The following is a 20,773-nucleotide window of genomic DNA, read 5'->3' on the forward strand; positions in this document are numbered from 1 at the left end:
TCTTGCCATAGAAGGAATGCAGAGAAGGTTCACCAGACTGATTCCTGGGATGTCAGGACTTTCATATGAAGAAAGACTGGATAGACTCGGCTCGTACTCGCTAGAATTTAGAAGATTGAGGGAGGATCTTATAGAAACTTACAAAATTCTTAAGGGGTTGGACAGGCTAGATGCAGGAAGATTGGTCCCGATGTTGGGGAAGTCCAGAACAAGGGGTCACATTTAAGATAAGGGGGAAATCTTTTAGGACATAGATGAGAAAAACATTTTTCACACAGAGAGTAGTGAATCTCTGGAATTCTCTGTCACAGAAGGTAGTTGAGGCCAGTTCATTGGCTATATTTAAGAGGGAGTTAGATGTGGCCCTTGTGGCTAAAGGTATCAGGCGGTATGGAGAGAAGGCAGGTACAGGATACTGAGTTGAATGATCAGCCATGATCATATTGAATGGCGGTGCAGGTTCGAAGGGCCGAATGGCCTACTCCTGCATCTATTTTCTATGTTTCTATGACACTGAGTGGAGGTTGTGGCTCTGGAGTTAGGTTAAGGACAGACCAACGAGTGTCAATTCTAGAACCTCACTGACAACTTGTCTGATGTCTGGAAATCAAAGTACATTCATTCTCTCATCCAATTACAGCTTGAATAATTCCTGTGCCTTTGTGGATGTAACCCAATCTGCCATAAATCTTCATGCTCTGTACGGGACATGAGTGCACAGGGTGGCAAAACCCAGAGTATTCCATGCTCAGCTTAAGTTTAGTTTAGAGATACAGCATGGAAACAGGCCCTTCGGCCCCACAGAGTCCACACCGACCAGCGATCACCCTGTACACTAGCTCTATCATACACACTTGGGACAATTTACACAAGACAATTCATCTACAAACCTGTACATCTTTGGAAAGTAGGAGGAAACTGGAGAAACTGGAGAAAAGCCATGCATCACATGGAGAAGGTACAAACTCCAGACGGACAGTACCCATGGTCAGGATTGAACCCGGGTCTCTGGCACTGTAAGACAGCAACTCTACCTCTGCGCCACCGTGCCAATTATTCAGTGTGTGTAGAATGTAAAGCGCTGGATGCTGTCCTGACCCACTACAGTATCTGTGCCACCAGTTGGGGCATTGACCAAGCCATGACTCCACTGCTTGTGTCTATTGCTGGTCTGCTGAGGGCACTGTCAGTTATTGGCATGCTTCAAACGAACCTTGTTGAGGAAATTATGCTCTCTTGCTCAACGTTGTAATGTTTGCACATTGACTATATCTGAAACTTGATTCCAGTGAAATCAAGGCTACAGATTCTCACTGCTGATGAATACACTGAAGAATGATGAGTTACTCTATATAACAACAATAAAAACACTTCCCCAGGTCATGACAGGGTTCTGTTCTTGAGAACTGTTTATAACTAGAACTGTTCACGTTGGAAATCTGACCAAACGTCAATACATTTAAGTAACACAGGTCAACCAAGGGCAACATGTCGTTCGTTAGACCAGGGGTTTAACTCAACCATTTGGATATTGTGGTGTATTGAGCTCCCACACCGCAGATGGTGCACACATCTTTCCCAAATGTCTCCCTCACACTCTGTCCTAATCTGCGGGCTCTACCTAAGTTGGAAGAACTTGCACTCACAAATGCCAAAACATTGGGGTGGCAGAATAGTGCAGCGGTAGAGTGGCTTACAATGCCAGAGACCCGGGTTTGATCCTGACTGCGGGTGCAGTCTGTACGGAGATTGTATTTTCTCCCTGTGACTGTGTGGGTTTTCTCTGGGGGCTCCAGTTTCCTGCCACACTCCAAAGACATACAAGTTTATAGGTTAATTGGCTTAGGTAAGTTGTAAAATGGGTCCTAGTACATGTAGGTTAGTGTACAGGGGTGATCGCTGTTCAGTGCAGACTCGATGGGCCGAAGGGCCTGTTTCCATGCTGTATCTCTAAAGTCTGAAGTCTGAATTGAAATTGCTGTGTTCACGTGATCAAGTGCTAGAATGGCCCAGACGTACTGGACTGCTATTTGGTTATTTCAGCACATCAAAGTTCAGTTGTGACCATGACACAAGGGTGACAGGAGGTGCACTGGTGTCCAGCATTGGTGGTGGAAGAAGGAAGGAGGGTCAGTGGACAGATGGGATTGGAGAGATGGTGGGGGTGTGGTTTGGGGTTATGGTGTGGTGTGGGAGAGGGAGACAGAAAGATAGGTAGGGTTTGGAGAAATGCCAGGGGTGCAGGAGAAGGAGGTTGGGAGAGGTTTGTGGAGGTTTGGAAAGAATAGCTTTTCACTGAACCTCAGTACATATGACAATAAATTAAAGTGAATATGTACATGGAAAATGATGGTACAATCAGGGAGGCTGATGAGGGATTTGTAGTGCTATCTACAGACACATGTAGCGCCTCCGGTTCCTTTCAGGAGGATGGAAGGAGGAAGGACAGGCAGTAACTGCGGATGATCAGCCATGATCACAATGAACTGCGGTGCTGGCTCGAAGGGCCAAATGGCCTCCTCCTTACACCTATTTTCTATGCTTCTATGTTTCTATGATGTCAGTGGGAAGTAATGAAGGATAAACTGGAGAGGGAGCGTAAGCTGGGAACAAGCGTGGTCCATGGACAGGAGGAGTGAGAATGGAGACAGAGTGTAGGGGCAGAGTGTAAAGACTGGATAAGGTGGAGACAGGAGCATTAGTAATCTCCTCTCACTTTATTGGAGCCATTAGAACGGTGGTAAAACCACACCAAGGCATTCTGTGCATGCTTGTTTAGCTATATGTCACAATGAACCTAATGGGCCTGTCCCACTTAGGCGATTTATCAGGTGACTGCCAGAGACTGTCAAGTCGTAGCAGGTTGCTGAAAATCCAGCGACTGCAACGGCGACTGTCAGAGTGGAACACACACACACACATCGCTTCCTTCACCAGCCGTTATGCAGGTGGGGGACAAGGCAAGCGGGGGAAATTCACACGGTGCTAAGCCAATGTGATACAGACATACACCGCGATGAACAGGAAGGTTGGCGCTGTAATTAAGACGGTGAAAGCACAGTGTACGGGAAGGATCACGCAAGTCCTTTAAAACGGGGGGAGGGAGGGAAAAGGGGGGAGAAGAGGGGAGAAGGGGGAGACGGGGTGGGGAGAAGGAGTGGAGACAAAATTTAATAAGCCAGAGATACATGGCTGCGAAGCTCGGCGGACATTAACATTACCGGTCGGTTATCCTTGGTTCTTAAAATTACTGTTTACGTATTTTTACCCAATGAGCCAATGAAATTCACTGGTCAGCACCGGCTACAACCTACGAGAACCTACGACTTCCTGGCGACCCACCACCACTGCACCTATGGCACGAGAATTCTCGCTACTCTCCTTGGCGGCTTCATTCTAGTTGTCACTAATGTTTCAACATGTTGAAAAATGAGCGGCAACCAGAATGCCGTTACGACTTGTTGCGAGTCCGAGGGCACTACTCACGACCATGACGGCGACTCCCCGGCAACCACCCGCGAACATGTGGCGACCTTATAGTCTCCTGTAGTCACCTAAAAAGTTGCCTAAGTGGGACAGCCCCATAACTCTCAACATAACCCTTCCACTCAGAATTCCCGAGGTGTTTCCTGCAGTCACCTTATGGATAAAGTCGCCGCCGCCGAGACCTTACCTCCAGGATTTTCTTCAGTTTCACCGACGACTTGATAGACATGGATGCGGCGATGATTGCGTTGAGTTGCTGCAGGAATGATGATCACAGCAGTTGTTAGTGCATTCAGCAAGTCACAGGTGATCCCGCCAAGAACTCATGGTTAAACAGTCGACTCAGAAAATAACATGGCTAATGAGATTCTAAAATTTGCATTTTATTATTCAGTATATTGCTAATGTAAACCTTCTTCAAGATGTTTCAAAATAATGATTTTCTTTTGTAAAATCAGAGCTAAAATCCTAAAAAAGCATTGATTTGGTTATTTTCTTGACGTTTCTCCTGCAGTTTCTTCCCTTAAAGGGGATCATTGATTAAAACTGGCTTATTAATGATTATTAATTCATTTATCATTCAAGAATATCATTGATGTACTGCTAAACATTTTGGTTAATGTTTCTTATTGTCACGTGTACTGAGGTACTGTGAAAAGTTTTGTGTTGCATGCGATCCAAACAAATCAGATAATATATGTAAATACAATCAGTTCAAACTCTAGTACGACAGACAAAGGGGAAGAAACGGAGTGATAGATTTAGATTCAGTAGGTGGGACATGCATCAGAGAACCAAGCAATGAGGGTGTGGAGGGGTAGGACATATTGATGGCTTCACAAGTCCCTTATATTTGTTGGTCATCTCCTGTATGGTGCGAGAGATATTAAGGGCTCAGAGAGTCAGCGTGATATGTGTAGCAAGGAACTGCAGATGCTGGTTTACACCGAAGATACACACAAAATGCTGGAGTAACTCAGCAGGTAAGGCAGCATATCTGGAGAGAAGGAATGGGTGACGTGTCGGGTCCAGACTGAGCTCAGTCTGAAGAAGGGTCTCCACCCGAAACATCACCCATTCCTTCTCTGTTCCACTGAGTTACTCCAGCATTTTGTGTCTATCTCTGAAACGTGATACCTGCGCTGTAAGGATGACATTATGGTGGTGAACACCCTCTACTTCAGAAGGTTGAGGGTGGACTGGATGAAGGATTTTCAGACATTAAGATGACGAGTAAGAGCATACAGTGGAAGGGTTTTTGCTGCTGAGGAGAGTAAGAACAATCAGTAGATTTTACTTCGGAGTCACGTGAGTGACTAGGTGAAGAACCCGTCCAGCAAGTATGCGCGACATGAGCGTTCACGCAGTGCAACTGTGAAGAACGGGAGTACAGGCGCTCCCGCTACAGCTTAAAAAAGACGGACCGTCAGGTAAGTTTATTCTGAGGTCGTTTTTTCCAAAAAGAAGTTGTTTTGTTTTGTCCCACCAGGAATATGAGCAAAACAAGACAAGCCAAGGAGTCCACCCCCCGTGCTCCAACAGGGGAGCATTCCATCAGTGGGGGGCAAGAGGCGGTAGGACCGCAAACCCTGCGGTCCGCCATCCCCGATACCGTGCCGAGTCCAGTCTCGCTAGCGCAGCCTGGATGTAAAGCAGCACGGGCTGGATGTAAAGCAGCACGGAAGACCACGGAAGGTGGTATCCGACTCCTCGGCCGGGGACGTCTCACCGACCGTGCGTGGCAGAGACAGCCGCCTGAGCCGCATGGAGCAAATGCTCTAGCGAGACTTGCTTCGGGAGATAGAGCAGTCTCGCAAATGGAGTTCAGGCATCCCACCACAGTGCGTCACAACGCACTGGCCATCGCTTCCCCCTCAACCGAGGGCAGCTTTGGCGACCAGGGCTGGGCTGGTCAAGAAAAGGGGTCACTGGCCGAAGATGTCGGGACTACGCTTGGGGTACAGGACCAGGAAGAGCTGCTGGGTGTGGTAGACTGCCACGTGGCAGCTCCACGAGCAGGACGGCTATTAGAGCTGGCGGCCAGCATTAATTACCTGTCCTTCAAGCCCCTACAAGAGCAGGTAGTTAATGAGGTCCTAGAGCTGTATTGGGCCCCAGAGAATTGTGCCTCGCTCAACGTGCCGGCCGTCAATAGCCAAATCTGGGGGCACGTTGGGCCAAACATCCTCAACCAAGAACTAAAACTACAGCGGATCCTCAGGCTCCTGACGTCAGCCATCACTTCCTTTGCTCATTCCGTGGATGGGGTGGAAATGACCACGAATCAGCAGGATACACTGGCACTGGTGTGCAATACCCAATTCGAAATCAACAACCTCCGTAAGGAGATAATAAGATCTGCTCTCAACCCGAAATTCGCAGGTTTGTGCAAAAAGGCCGGCCACAGAGCCAGAAATCCTGCTCTTCCGCAAGGACCTCTCCAAAAAAGTAAAGGACACGGAGGAGGAGTCCAAAACATTTGGCCTCATGAAGGCAGGCCCCGGGACGAGCAAACCCACAAAACCCAAGCGGCAGTACCCCACCGCATCCACCAGTCGACGTCAACCCTATGGGACTGGTGAAAGCTCGGGGTCCGCACATTACCACCGGAAGCCTTTTTTAGGCCAGGGCCCAGAGCGGACCCCATGGAAAATGCGCCACCCCCCAAACAGCAACACATCAGATAACACATCAGAAAACACATCGTCCGTCAAAGAAACAGAAGAAACACCCGTAACCATGGAGGTAGGTGGGTCTGGTTCCTACCAGCATATAAAAAGTGGGGGTTCTATACTAAAAGGGGGGGAGATTACACCTGTTTGTGCAAGCATGGAGGTCTATCATGAATGACAAATATATACTCAACAGCATTCGTGGATACAAAATAGAATTTACTCAAGAAAACATGCCACCAGTTCAGCATGCACCCCAAAGGGTCTTTTCCTTCTCAGTTAAAGAAAAACGAGAGGGACAAGCTGAACTGGTGAGGCTAATTACAAAGGGTATCATTGAAAAAAACAAACATGAACCCTTGGAATTTGTCTCTAATATATTCACTAAAACTAAAAAAAGATGGTGGACGTCACATCATCATTGACTTAACTTCACTAAATATGTTTGTTAAGTATATACATTTCAAAATGGAAACGTTTGTAACTGCCAAACAACTGATTTCCAAAGGATACTTCATGGCAAGCATTGACCTTAAAAATGCTTACTATTCAGTACCCATTCAAAAGGATCATCGCAGATACCTGAAATTTACCTGGATGGGGCAACTATGGCAGTTTAAAGCGTTGTCTAATGAGTTAACATCAGCCCCAAGATTATTCACCAAGATACTAAAACCAGCCGTGGCAATATTGAGAAAACAAAAACATATTGTCATGACATATCTTGATGATATCTTAATAGTAGGCAAAACCATGGAATTGGCTAAATCAGCTCTGTCAGCTACCAAACAATTGTTTGAAACTTTGGGATTTGTCTTACATCCAGATAAATCTAAGTTGACGCCATCCACAACCATGGACTATATGGGATTCACAATTAACTCAGTCCACATGTCTGTAACTTTGCCGAAAGACAAAGCAGCAGAATTGACACAAACATGTAACAATTTAATGGTCAACGATCGACAAACCATTCGACAAGTGTCGAGAGTAATTGGAAAGATGGTTGCAGCATTTCCAGTTACACAATTTGGACCTCTGCACTATCAAAACTTACAAAGAGCGAAAGTACAGGCATTAAAACGACATGCAGGTCACTTTGACCGAGTCATAAAATTACCCAATGAAGCAATATCAGAGTTACAGTACCCCACCGGGAGAGAACAATTGGCACAGTTCCAGCCCTCTCATCATCATTAACCCTACGTTAATTATTCAAACAGATGCCAGTGCTCAAGGCTGGGAAGCAACTAATTCCATATTCAGCACAGGTGGTAGATGGACTAACCTAGAGTCATCATTACTACTTACACTGGGCATAAATTATCTGGAAATGTTGGCTGGATTTTATGGATTAAAAGCATATTCAACAAATATGCATCACTTGCATGTTCGTTTACAAATAGATAATACCACAGTGGTGGCCTATATTAACCATATGGGCGGCATAAAATCGATATCATGTGACAAATTGGTCAACACAATCTGGCAATGGTGTGTCGACAGACATATTTGGCTATCAGCAACTTACCTGCCAGGTAAGCTAAATACAGTGGCAGACACCAGGTCACGCAAATTCAATGATAACACCGAATGGATGTTAAATCCCAAAGTATTTGCTAAAATTACAAAGCAATATGGCACGCCAGATATCGATCTATTTGCATCCAGACTAAATCACCAGGTTCCTATGTATGTCGCTTGGGAACCAGACCCTGAGGCAGCAGCGGTAGATGCGTTCATGCTGGACTGGGGAAAATTCTTCTTTTATGCATTTCCTCCCTTCTGCCTCATCAGTCGGGTACTGCGCAAAATACAAATGGACTTCGCTTCAGGTATTTTGATAGTACCCGACTGGCTTACACAGCCATGGTTCCCAGTGCTCCTCAACATGATCGTCGAGACCCCAATGACTTTCTCCAGTAGCCATGAATTGCTAACTCACCCAGTAAACATAGAAACATAGAAATTAGGTGCAGGAGTAGGCCATTCGGCCCTTCGAGCCTGCACCGCCATTCAATATGATCATGGCTGATCATCCAACTCAGCATCCCGTACCTGCCTTCTCTCCATACCCCCCTGATCCCTTTAGCCACAAGGGCCACATCTAACTCCCTCTTAAATATAGCCAATGAACTGGCCTCAACTACCCTCTGTGGCAGAGAGTTCCAGAGATTCACCACTCTCTGTGTGCAAAAAAGTTCTTCTCATCTCGGTTTTAAAGGATTTCCCCCTTATCCTTAAGCTGTGACCCCTTGTCCTGGACTTCCCCATCATCGGGAACAATCTTCCTGCATCTAGCCTGTCCAACCCCTTAAGAATTTTGTAAGTTTCTATAAGATCCCCTCTCAATCTCCTAAATTCTAGAGAGTATAAACCAAGTCTATCCAGTCTTTCTTCATAAGACAGTCCTGACATTCCAGGAATCAGTCTGGTGAACCTTCTCTGCACTCCCTCTATGGCAATAATGTCCTTCCTCAGATTTGGAGACCAAAACTGTACACAATACTCCAGGTGTGGTCTCACCAAGACCCTGCACAACTGCAGTAGAACCTCCCTGCTCCTATACTCAAATCCTTTTGCAATGAAAGCTAACATACTATTCGCTTTCTTTACTGCCTGCTGCACCTGCATGCCTACCTTCAATGACTGGTGTACCATGACACCCAGGTCTCGCTGCATCTCTCCCTTTCCCAATCGGCCACCATTTAGATAATGGTATCTGGCATAAGCCACCCATGCCACGATAAAATTAAACTCCTGGGTTGCAGTTTTTGAAAAGGCCTCTGCTGGGCCTGGGATTGTAAGAAAACACCATCAACACCATGACAGCATCTCACCGTGTATCCACAAGGAAACAATACTTGTCAAGTATCAAGAAGTGGGAAAAATACTGTTCGGACACAGGAACCACGTACTCAACTACAACTGTAACCAATGTACTGGAGTTCCTAGCAGGCCTTCACCACAATGAAGGACTCAGCTATAGTGCCATTATACAGCCATAAGTGCTCTGTCAGCCTATTTAATTCAGGCACCAGGACAGCAGGCCATGGGATCCCACCCGCTGGTGATCAAGCTCATGAGAGGGATATTTAACTCCAATCCCCCCAGACCTAGGTACCCATATCTGGGATGTCAGTGTGGTCCTGACATACCTTAGGGGATGGTCACCAGCCAGGTCCCTCACCCTGGAACAATTAACTCTGAAGACGATCATGCTGATGGCACTTGTCTCAGCACAAAGAGTCCAGTCACTTCACCTATTACGATCGGACAACATGGTTGTAACACCAGACCATGTCTCATTTACTATCCAGGGGCTGGTCAAACAGAGCAGGCCAGGACCATCAAACCCAGTCATGGAATTCCGGGCTTACCCACCAGAACCACGGTTATGTGCCATGACCCACTTACTGAACTATATTGACAGAACTAGAATCCCTCGAGGGAGAGAAAAAGCCTTACGTGTCAGCCACAAGAAACGTTATGGTCAGGTGACGAGCCAAACCATTTCAAGATGGCTCAAGCAGGTGCTGAAAGCCGCTGGTATAAATACTAACATTTATAAATCTCACTCCACCAGGGCAGCATCCACATCTGCAGCTAAGAGAATGGCCGTACCAATAGACCACATCCTGGCTACAGCGGGGTGGTCTGGGGAAAGAACGTTTCAAACTTTTTATAATAAGCCGTTGGCAGAACCTGTATCATTTGCAGAAAAAATATTAGAATCTGCAAATATATAATTTAGCCCGGGGGAGCAATTTGTTTTTTGTTATTGTTTAATAATCACCATTATTGTTTTCACAAACAGATTCATGGTTGATTATGATAACATACTTCCTCCCTCGAACGACTTCGGCAGTGAGTGAAGTATGAACTGTTACACGGTTTGAAATCACAGAGCTTTAAAATCTTCATGTAGTCACTCATGTGACTCCGAAGTAAAATAGTAAGATTAAACGAGAACTTAGCAGTTTGAAGTTTGATCTGTATTTTATGAGGAGTTACGATGAGGGATTACGTGCCCTCCGCTCCCACCCTCAATAATAGAGATCAACTGGTATTTAAGCTCTCCTTTTCTTTACTATATTTATTTCAATTATTGTGGCTTTCTGTGATTCCACACCGCTGCTTTGAAGCATGTCGCGCATGCGTGCTGGACGGGTTCTTCATGTAATCCCTCATCGTAACTCCTCATAAAATACAGATCAAACTTCAAACTGGTAAGTTCTCGTTTAATCTTACGTTTAAAGGGTCGAGTCAGATTTCAGGATTGCAGTTCGAGAGGTATAGACATGCAGTAGAGCGAGAGGCCCTTTGACTCTACTCGGTCATGCCGCCCAAATGCTTATCTAAGCTAGCCTAACGTTGGCGCACATCCCTATAAATCCATCCTGTCTATGTAACTATTCTAATATTAGAAAACCCTACTATTCAGTAAATATATTCATAATTTTCATAAATGGCAAATTATTCTGAACCAAATTAATTGAACCCAGAATTAGGCTGGTTTTAACAGAGCCATGAACTGCATCAGCTCAGGCAGCCTCGGTGATGACCTACAAAATAAAGTCTGCTTCTCTTTCCGCAGAGGCTGCCTGAACCACTGGGTGTTTCCTGCATTTTATGATTTTATTTCAGATTTTCAGCATCTGCGGCAGTGTGATCTTCAGATTCTCATTAAGCCAGGGGTGTGAAGGGGAAAGGTCGCTGCCACACCAGCCACTATCGGAGTGGAGGGGGGCAGAGGTCAGAGGGTGGGGTCAGGCTGCTCACCGGTGTCAGCAGCTGGAGGCTGTCAGTGAAGTTGCCCATGAAGATGATGATCTTCATCCTGTCGGGCAGCCGCGGGATCTTGGTGAGCTTGATCATGAAGCGGTCTTCCTCCGCCAGTTCCTCCAGCGGTTTCCTGTCCGCCTCGTACTGCTGCAGCACCTTGCGCTCATAGTCCGTTGGAACAAAGCGGGTCAGCAGCTCCATGAAGTCCAGGTTGAGCTTCTGCAGGTCGAAGCTGGACGGACAGGGAAGGAGATGTCAGGCACATTAATCACAGGCCGTGTAACCCTCTCCGCCATTACAGAGGGGCAAGGCAGAACCCTGGAGTCACAAGAAACAGTTATGGTGATGGGAAGATACCAGGGGTGGCAGAATTGTAAAGATTGTTAAGGGCTTGGACACGCTAGAGGCAGGAAACATGTTCCCGATATTGGGGGAGTCCAGAACCAGGGGCCACAGATTAAGAATAAGGAGTAAGCCATTTAGAACGGAGACGAGGAAACACTTTTTCTCACAGAGAGTGGTGAATCTGTAGAAACACCACTTATAGGGAATGATGTCTTTGTACCCCTTGGTCTCACTGTTCAATAACTCTGTACTGGCCCTGCTTTCAACAGGGGTTTAGAGTCACAAGGTACCTCACTTCACTGGCGACAGGGTTACATTTCATCAGCCATTCCTTTGCCACAAGTCGATCTAGATCCTGCTCCTCTGACCTCTGTATGAGGAAAGGAGCTAGTTATTGACCAGGCAGTGAGGTGGAGTGCTCACCCTCAGCAGCATCAACTTCAACTGAACCACATCTACACTGGTACACAGAACCACCTCTACACTGGTACACTGAACCACCCTCTACACTGGTACACTGAACCACCCTCTACACTGGTACACAGAACCACCTCTACACTGGTACACAGAACCACCTCTACACTGGTACACCGAACCACCTCTACACTGGTACACAGAACCACCTCTACACTGGTACACTGAACCACCCTGCACGTCTGTACACTGAACCACCCTCCACACTGGTGCACTGAACCACCCTCTACACTAGACACGGAACCATCCTCTACACTGCTACACTGAACCACCTCTACACTGGTATACTGAACCACCTCTACACTGGTACACTGACCCACCAATGACACCACCTCTACACCCTCAGTACACTGAACCACATCTACACTGGGTACACAGAACCACCTCTACAATGGTACACTGAACCACCCTCTACACTGGTACACTGAACCACCCTCTACACTGGTACACTGAACACGTCTACACTGGTACACTGAACCACATCTACACTGGTACACTGAACCCACCCTCTGAACCACACTCTACACTGGTACACTGAACCATCATCATCTACACTGGTACACTGAACCACCCTCTACACTGCTACACTGAACCACCCTGCACGTCTGTAAACTGAACCACCCTCTACACTGTTACACTGAACCACCTTCTACAATGGTACACTGAACCACATCTACACTGGTACACTGAACCACCCTGCACACCTGTACTGAACCACCTCTACACTGGTACACTGAACCACCCTCTACACTGGTACACTGAACCACCCTCTACACTGCTACACTGAACCACCCTCTACACTGAACCACCCTCTACACTGAACCATCCTCTACACTGCTACACTGAACCACCCTCTACACTGCTACACTGAACCACCCTGCACGTCTGTAAACTGAACCACCCTCTACACTTTTGCTAGCCCTTGCTGTCTCCTGCCCTTCCTTAACCCTCTAGCTGTCTCCTCCCACCCTCCCATCCGCCCGCCCTCGGGCTCCTCCTCCTCCCCTTTTCCTTCCTTCTTCCCCCCCCCACCCCCATCAGTCTGAAGAAGGGTTTTGGCCCAAAATGTCGCCTATTTCCTTCGCTCGATAGATGCTGCTGCACCCGCTGAGTTTCTCCAGCAATTTTGTGTACCTTCCACCCTCTACACTGCTACACTGAACCACCCTCTACACTGCTACACTGAACCATGCTGCACACTGGACACTGAACCATCTCCACGTGAACCATCTCCACGTCTGTACACTGAACCACCCACCCTCCATGTCATTACACTGAACAGAACAGGTAGAGAAGCTCACTCCTCAATCGCCTTGCAGATGTCGTCAGCTTTCAAGCCTCCTTTCCGCAGAGTGATGGCCAGATTCTTCGCTCGGTTTGCCTCAATCAGGTTGATTTTACTGCTGGCTTTCTGCGAAACCTTTATTTTCAGTGTGTTGATGTTGACGGGTGAACCCTGAGCCTTGGTCTTAAACTGCTCCTCAAACTCGGACATGTTCAGCTCCTGTAACAGGACAGATCACATCAACACCAATATTAACCATCCACTGAATCTTTCACATCTCCTTTCCTGCACCTTAATAACATTCAGGATATTATGATTTTGTTTTCAAATATTCGCTGTTGTGAAACGGTGCAGCATAAATAAAAGGATAGAAATCAAAAATGCTGGAAATACGCAGCAGGTCAGGCCGCATCTGTGGCAGTTAACATTTCAGGTCAAAGACTTCTCAAGGAACTTCTAATTGTTTCTTTTTCTACCGATGCGGCCTAATGTAGCTTGGTGTAGCGGCACCATACGTGTTGAATAAAGGTGAGATGTCAGGCCGGTTCAAAGAGTCATTTATTCAGTGGTGACACATTAGGTGGTGCGCTAACTATAATACAATGTTGCTGTAGCTGAGCGAGGTTGTTATCTCGGGCTCAGCTACCTGTCGACTCCTCAAGGTCTCCCTGCGAGAGACCTTTAGTATCAGGACACTCCCTCTAGCCCATGACGTCACGTGCCCACCCTCGTATCTCCTGACGAGGGTTTGAGCATGAGTGGACCGTGTTTAGCCTGATGCCACATTAGTTTAGATTCGAGATATAGTGCAGAAAAAGGCCCTTCGGCCCACTGAGTTCGAGCCGACCAGCGATCCCCACACATTAACGCTATCCTACACACACTAGGGACAATTTACAACATACCAAGCCAATTAACCTACAAACCTGTATGTCTTTAGAGTCTAATTTGCTGAGTTTATCTAACATTTTCTATTTTTATTTCAGATTTCCAGCATCTGTAATTTTTGAAAATAAATAATTTAGTTGACTTTATTGAAATTGGTCGAGCACATGAATGGGCAGCAGAATCTATTTAATAAAGTAGGTGACCATAATACAGGTGAAGGTGTATCTGACAGATGTCTTGGTTGCTCCTTGTCTGTGGGGCACTCCCTCACCATTTCTGCTGTGCATCACTTAATGCAACATTCACACTTCCTGAAACTGAAAGGATTTAGAGACCTTCTACCCTTCACTCTTAGAATTCTGCTCCCCTGCAACCCGCTGTGTGAAAGCACACCAGGAGTGTTGTCACAGGTGAGGGTAGCACAGTGGCACAGTGGTGAATCCAGGGTGACCTGGACGTTTCAAAAATCCTTCACTAACTCACGAGTGTCCAGGCAGCTGGATGTGAGGCGACTGATGCTGCTTCCTCCCCTCCACCACTCCTAGCCTTTCTCCCCCAGTCTAAGATTCAAGTAGTGATCAGCTGGGACAGTGACCATTGGCCACTGGCAGCCTGCTGCTCAGATTTAATGTCCTAGTGCTTTCCTTACACTGTCCAGGGTTAGTTTTAACATTGGACCTAAAGGGCAGCAATGTTGGACATGTCAACACTAATCTGTGCCTGAAGCATGCCTTGAGCCCACAACCTGTGGCTCCACAGGTGAGGGTTCTACCAACCAGCCAGGCTGCAGCTCAGGAGGCCAGCATTCGGTAAGAGGGAGGTCCACCCTCTGTGTCAGTGGCACAGTCTCACCTGCAGTAGCTTCTCATCATCGAGCCCGATGAAGATCGTTCCGTCGATCTGGTTGGGCTTCAGTGCCACCCAGTTGAGGAGAGGCATCCGGAATTTGGTTTTAATAGGCTGCTTCACCTTCAGAGCTGCAGGGTGAGAAAGCTAACGAGGTCAGTGGCTTGGACAACCTTGGCCAGTCGTATCACAGCCCTCACTCAAACCTCACCCACAAAGAGGGAGGTACAGTATATAGAACAGCATAAATAATAAAGGCTTCAAAAAGTAATAACCGGGTCGCCATGCAGTAAGCTCCGGAGCGCTGTCCCAACATCGCGGAGCTGGGGCTGCGGGCATCCGGCCGTGGGCGGCGCCGGTTGTAGCTCCAACCCCGGCAGCCCCAGCTCCGCGATCCCCCTGGCTGCGCGGAGCCCGCAGCCCCAGCTCTGCGATGTTGGGAGTCGGCGGCCACAGCGCTCCGGAGCTTACTGCACGGCGACCCGGTAAGGCATTGCCCGCTCCCCGCCTCTCCGACCAGGTAGGGGACTAAGAATTAAAGTTTCCCCCTTCACCTCTACTCCACCACCACTCCCCTTAAAAAAGCCCTCCAAACTAACTGACTAACATTTAAGCAATGATTTACAGATGTTTAAGTGTCCCCCGGTCTCCGGGGAGGAGGCAGCCGCTACAGTAGTCCAGACCTGGGCTGACCGTGGGTCGTTTCGGGTCAAGTTTGGCGCCAAACGTGAGCTTTGATGTGCAGATGACATCCTGGAAAAAATGTCCGGTTTTCGGAGCTTTTCGTTTTCCGGAACTCCGGATAAAAGGTTGTGCACCTGTATTTGTATGTGTATATATATATATATATATATATACACACACACACACGTATATATACATATACATATATACACATATATATGTGCGTGTGTACTGTTTTTTCTTGTTTATCATGTTGTTTACAGTGTACTATGTTTACAGCGCTGCAGCAAGTAAGAATTTCATTGTCCTATCTGGGACATGACAATAAAACTCTTTTGACTCTTGACTCTTGACTACCAGGTCAGGACCCAACTATGTAGAAACAAAGAGCTGCAGATGCTGCTTTATAGAAAAGATAGACACAACGTTCTGGAGTAATTCAGCGGGTCAGCCCCGTCTCTGGAGAAAAGGGATAGGTGATGTTTCATGTCGGAACACCTTTTTCTCCCCCTACTTTCAATCTGAAGAAGGGTTCCGACCCGATACGTCACCACGTGCTGCCTGACCCACTGCATTACTCCCGCACTTTGTGTCTGTCTCAGGACAGCAACTAAATGGGAATCAGAAGTCTAGTTACAACTGACTATGACTTTGTTCCTCAAGTGTTCTGGATGCTACAATGTACCAATACTACGTCTGGATTTATTGTTGTCGTGTGTTACCCAATCAGATCAGATAATACTGTACACACACTCCCTCTTCTCCCATCTCCCATCAGGCAAGAGGTACAGAAGTGTGAAATGCACACCTCCAGATTCAGGGACACTTTCTTCCCAGCTGTTATCAGGCAACTGAAGCATCCTACCACAATTAGAGAGCAGTCCTGAGCTACTATCAGTGTTCACTACATCATTAGTGTTCACTACAATGTCAGTGGTCACCACACCATCTGTGGTCACTACACCATCAGTGGTCACCTCACTATTAGTGGTCATTACAGAGTCAGTGGTCACCATTCGTGGTCATTACAGCATTGGTGGACCGGGCATCAGTGGAATGGAATGGAATATTTTACTGTCATGTGTGACAAGTCACAGTGATATTCTTTGCTTGTGTACCCAAGGTATGCAAATAGTCGCCGCATGAAGACACTGACAAAGTCACAAAGTACCAGCCAATCACCCACTCCCCACTCCCCCCTCATGGCGATCCCTCCACGCAGGGTCCCTCATTGCTCTCCCCTAATCAGGTGGGTCACCCTTACCTGAGGTCACCTTGGTTGCTGTATTGAAGAAGGCACCTGGAGGGGGAGGGGGTGCTCCAGGAGGGTGGGCACCGGGAAGGAGTGGGGGAGGAGGCGGAGGAGGGGCACCCGCCCCAGGCAGCCCAGGGGTGGTGGTGGGGGTGGGGGGTGGGGGTGGGGGAGGTGCTGCTGCTGTGGACGCAGGCTCACCAGGCAGCGGGGGAGGCGGTGGGGGTGGCGGTGGTGGGGCTACGGTGGTCGCTGGTGATGGGGTAGGGGGTGGAGGTGGGGGAGGGGGAGGTGATCCAGCAGTGGCATCATCCGTAACATCACCCTTCACAGCTGGCACTGGAGACACATCTGCAAAACACAAAAATACACGCTGTGGTTACAAGGCGTAAATATGGGTGACACAGTTTGTACATTCACCCCAGCTGCAAGATGATGACATAGAAGAAATTTTAACTACAGCTGTCTGAAGAAGGGTCTCAATCCAAATTGTCTCCCATTCCTTCTCACCAGAGATGCTGTCTGTCTTGCTGAGTTACTCCAGCATTTTGGGACAATCCTCCGTGTAAACCAGCATCTGCATTTCCTTCCTACATATTTTAGCTTTCACTGCCCCGGGTAAAGTGGGGGCAGTCTCCCTAACATCTCGCCCTGCGACCCCTGCACCTTGACCTCCTCCAGTGGGACTGATGGAAGACCCTTGGGCGGTACGGTAGGTATCGCCCGGCGCTCTAGGATTTTGTACCGAATTAAATCTTTGCGCACCAATTGGGTAATTGACGGCCAAAGTGGGACAGGCCCAAGACTTTTCAAATTACAAACTACTGTAGCTCAATGTCATCAACAGGTGGTTCAAAGAATGCTGACGTCCTCAATATTTATCAAAAGCTCTGAGTCAGTCATTTATCATTTTGATTGGCTGGGCATGTATGTGAAGGGTTTGGGATGGCACAGTGGCACAGCTCATGAGCTGCCGCCTCACTGCTCCATGGTCCTGAGGTCAATCCTTATCTACGGTGGTGCGCGTGTGTTGCTCACATGTTCTGTTGGTGACCACACATAGTGCTTCACCTTCTTCCCACGTCCCAAAGACATGTGGGTTGTTGGGTTCATCGGCCACTGTAAATTGAACTTGGTGAGTAAGTGAGTGGTAGAATGAGGGGGCAGTTGGCAGAGAGTGGGGGAGAACAAAAGAAAAGGGATCTTGGTGGCCAGTGTGCACCTGGTGGATCCCAGGCCCTGCTTCTGTGCAGTATGACTGTAAGTGTATGTCACCATCTGCCAAATTATGGTGAGACTTGCTTGTGCGTCTGCTCTTCACCAGGTGGGGAAGCCCAGGGACTGGTTGCAGACTCTTCCCTCATTTTCCAAGATTCAGAATGGTTCAGAAAAACAGTGACCTGTCTGGTTCAACAAATGCTTCAAGCTGAAGTTTATTCATTTTCAGATGTCCCTCTGGTTCTCAATGCTTAACTAAATACAGTTGTCCATTCACAGAAACCAGATTTTTTTTTTAAATCGTGGTTCTTGCTTTTCTCCAGTGAAAATGTGTGTAGTCCCATATCAGAGAAAGAAAATGATTGTGATATCCTGTTCCAATGAGTTTTAGTTTTTAGAGGTGTACATGAAAACAGGCTCTTCAGCCCAGCGAGTCCATGCCAACTTGATCACCCATTCACACTAGTTCAGATTCAGATTCAGATTCAACTTTAATTGTCATTGTCAGTATACAGTACAGAGACAACGAAATGCAGTTCTATTTTATCCCACTTTCTTATCCACTTGCTGCACACTAAGGGCGGCATGGTGGGTGGCGCTGCGGTAGAGTTGCTGCCTTACAGCGCCAGAGACCCGAGTTCGATCCTGACTACGGGTACTGTCTGTAGGGAGCTTGTACGTTCTCCCTGTGACCACGTGGGATTTCTCCAAGATCTTTGGTTTCCTCCCACACTCCAAAGGCGTGTGTTATTTGGCTTGGTATGAATGTAACATTGTCCCTAGTGTATAGTGGGATAGTTTTAATGTACGGGGATCACTGGTCGGTGCGGACTTGGTGGGCCTAAGGACATAGAAACATAGAAAATATGTGCAGGAGTAGGCCATTCGGCCCTTCGAGCCTGCACCGCAATTCAATATGATCATGGCTGATCATCCAACTCAGTATCCTGTACCTGCCTTCTCAATGAACTGGCCTCAACTACCTTCTGTGACAGAGAATTCCAGAGATTCACCACTCTCTGTGTGAAAAATGTTTTCCTCATCTCGGTCCTAAAATATTTCCCTCTTATCCTTAAACTGTGACCCCTTGTTCTGGACTTCCCCAACATCGGGAACAATCTTCCTACATCTAGCCTGTCCAACCCCTTAAGAATTTTGTAAGTTTCTATAAGATCCCCCCTCAATCTTCTAAATTCTAGCGAGTACAAACCGAGTCTATCCAGTCTTTCTTCATATGAAAGTCCTGACATCCCAGGAATCAGTCTGGTGAACCTTCTCTGTACTCCTTCTATGGCAAGAATGTCTTTCCTCAGATTAGGAGACCAAAACTGTACGCAATGCTCCAGGTGTGGTCTCACCAAGACCCTGTACAACTGCAGTAGAACCTCCCTGCTCCTATACTCAAATACTTTTGCTATGAATGCTAACATACCATTCGCCTTCTTCACTGCCTGCTGCACCTGCATGCCTACTTTTAATGACTGGTGTACCATAACACCCAGGTCTCCTTGCATCTCCCCCTTTCCTAATCGTCCACCATTCAAATAATAGTCTACTTTCCTGCTTTTGCCACCAAAGTGGATAACCTCGCATTTATCCACATTATACTGCATCTGCCATGCATTTGCCCACTCACCCAGCCTATCCAACTCACCTTGCAGTCTCCTAGCATCCTCCACACAGCTAACACTGCCCCCCAGCTTCGTGTCATCCGCAAACTTGGAGATGTTGCATTCAACTCCCTAGTCCAAATCATTAATATATATCATAAATAGCTGGGGTCCCAGCACTGAGCCTTACGGTACCCCACTAGTCACTGCCTGCCTATTTCCTTCAGGAGGAACAGCACCTCATATTCCGTTTGGGGAGTCTGCACCCCGGGGGCATGAACATCGAATTCTCCCAATTTTGTTAGTCTTTGCTGTCTCCTCCCCTTCCTCAGCCCCCCTGCTGTCTCCCCCCATCCCCCAGCCTTTGGGATCCTCCTCCTTTTTCCTTTCTTGTCCCCACCCACCCCCCGCCCCCGATCAGTCTGAAGACGGGTTTCGGCCCGAAACGTTGCCTATTTCCTTCGCTCCATAGATGCTGCTGCACCCGCTGAGTTTCTCCAGCTGTTTTGTGTAACCTTTGATTCTCCAGCATCTGCAGTTCCCTCTTAAACACTGCCTGCCATTGTGAAAAGGACCCGTTTACTCTTACTCTTTGCTTCCTGTCTCTCAGCCAGTTCTCTATCCACATCAATACTGAACCCCCAATACCGTGTACTTTAAGTTTGTATACTAATCTCTTATATGGGACCTTGTCGAAAGCCTTCTGAAAGTCCAGATATAACACATCGACTGGTTCTCCCTTATCCACTCTACTAGTTACATCCTCGAAAAATTCTATAAGATTCGTCAGACATGATTTACCTTTCATAAATCCATGCTAACTTTGTCCAATGATTTCACCACTTTCCAAATGTGCTGCTATCCCATCTTTAATAACTGATTCTAGCAGTTTCTCCACTACCGATGTTAGACTAACTGGTCTGTAATTCCCCGTTTTCTCTCTCCCTCCCTTTTTAAAAAGTGGGGTTACATTAACTACCCTCCAATCCTCAGGAACTACTCCAGAATCTAAAGAGTTTTGAAAAATTATCCCTAATGCATCCACTATTCCTGGAGCTACTTCCTGGGATGCAGCCTATCTGGCCCTGGGGATTTATCTGCCTTTAATCCATTCAATCTACCCAACACCACTTCCCGGCTAACCTGGATTTCACTCAATTCCTCCATCTCATTTGACCCCCGGTCCCCTGCTATTTCCGGCAGATTATTTATGTCTTCCGTAGTGAAG

General features: G+C 47.3%; 1 protein-coding gene across 1 annotated transcript in view; it reads right to left on the bottom strand.

The window, feature by feature from the left end:
* Nucleotides 1-20,773, bottom strand: part of LOC129710407 (formin-like protein 1) — a 265,388-nt gene that overhangs the window by 48,338 nt on the left and 196,277 nt on the right. The window contains exons 16-20 of the mRNA XM_055657387.1: nt 16,730-17,068; nt 14,788-14,912; nt 13,064-13,266; nt 10,941-11,175; nt 3,674-3,742 (exon numbers count right to left, since the gene is read on the bottom strand). Of these exons, the coding sequence (XP_055513362.1) occupies nt 3,674-3,742; nt 10,941-11,175; nt 13,064-13,266; nt 14,788-14,912; nt 16,730-17,068 (971 nt within the window). The remainder of the gene's footprint in view (nt 1-3,673; nt 3,743-10,940; nt 11,176-13,063; nt 13,267-14,787; nt 14,913-16,729; nt 17,069-20,773) is intronic.

Source organism: Leucoraja erinacea, chromosome 27 (assembly GCF_028641065.1).
Source record: "Leucoraja erinacea ecotype New England chromosome 27, Leri_hhj_1, whole genome shotgun sequence".
In the NCBI taxonomy this organism is placed as follows: domain Eukaryota; kingdom Metazoa; phylum Chordata; class Chondrichthyes; order Rajiformes; family Rajidae; genus Leucoraja; species Leucoraja erinaceus.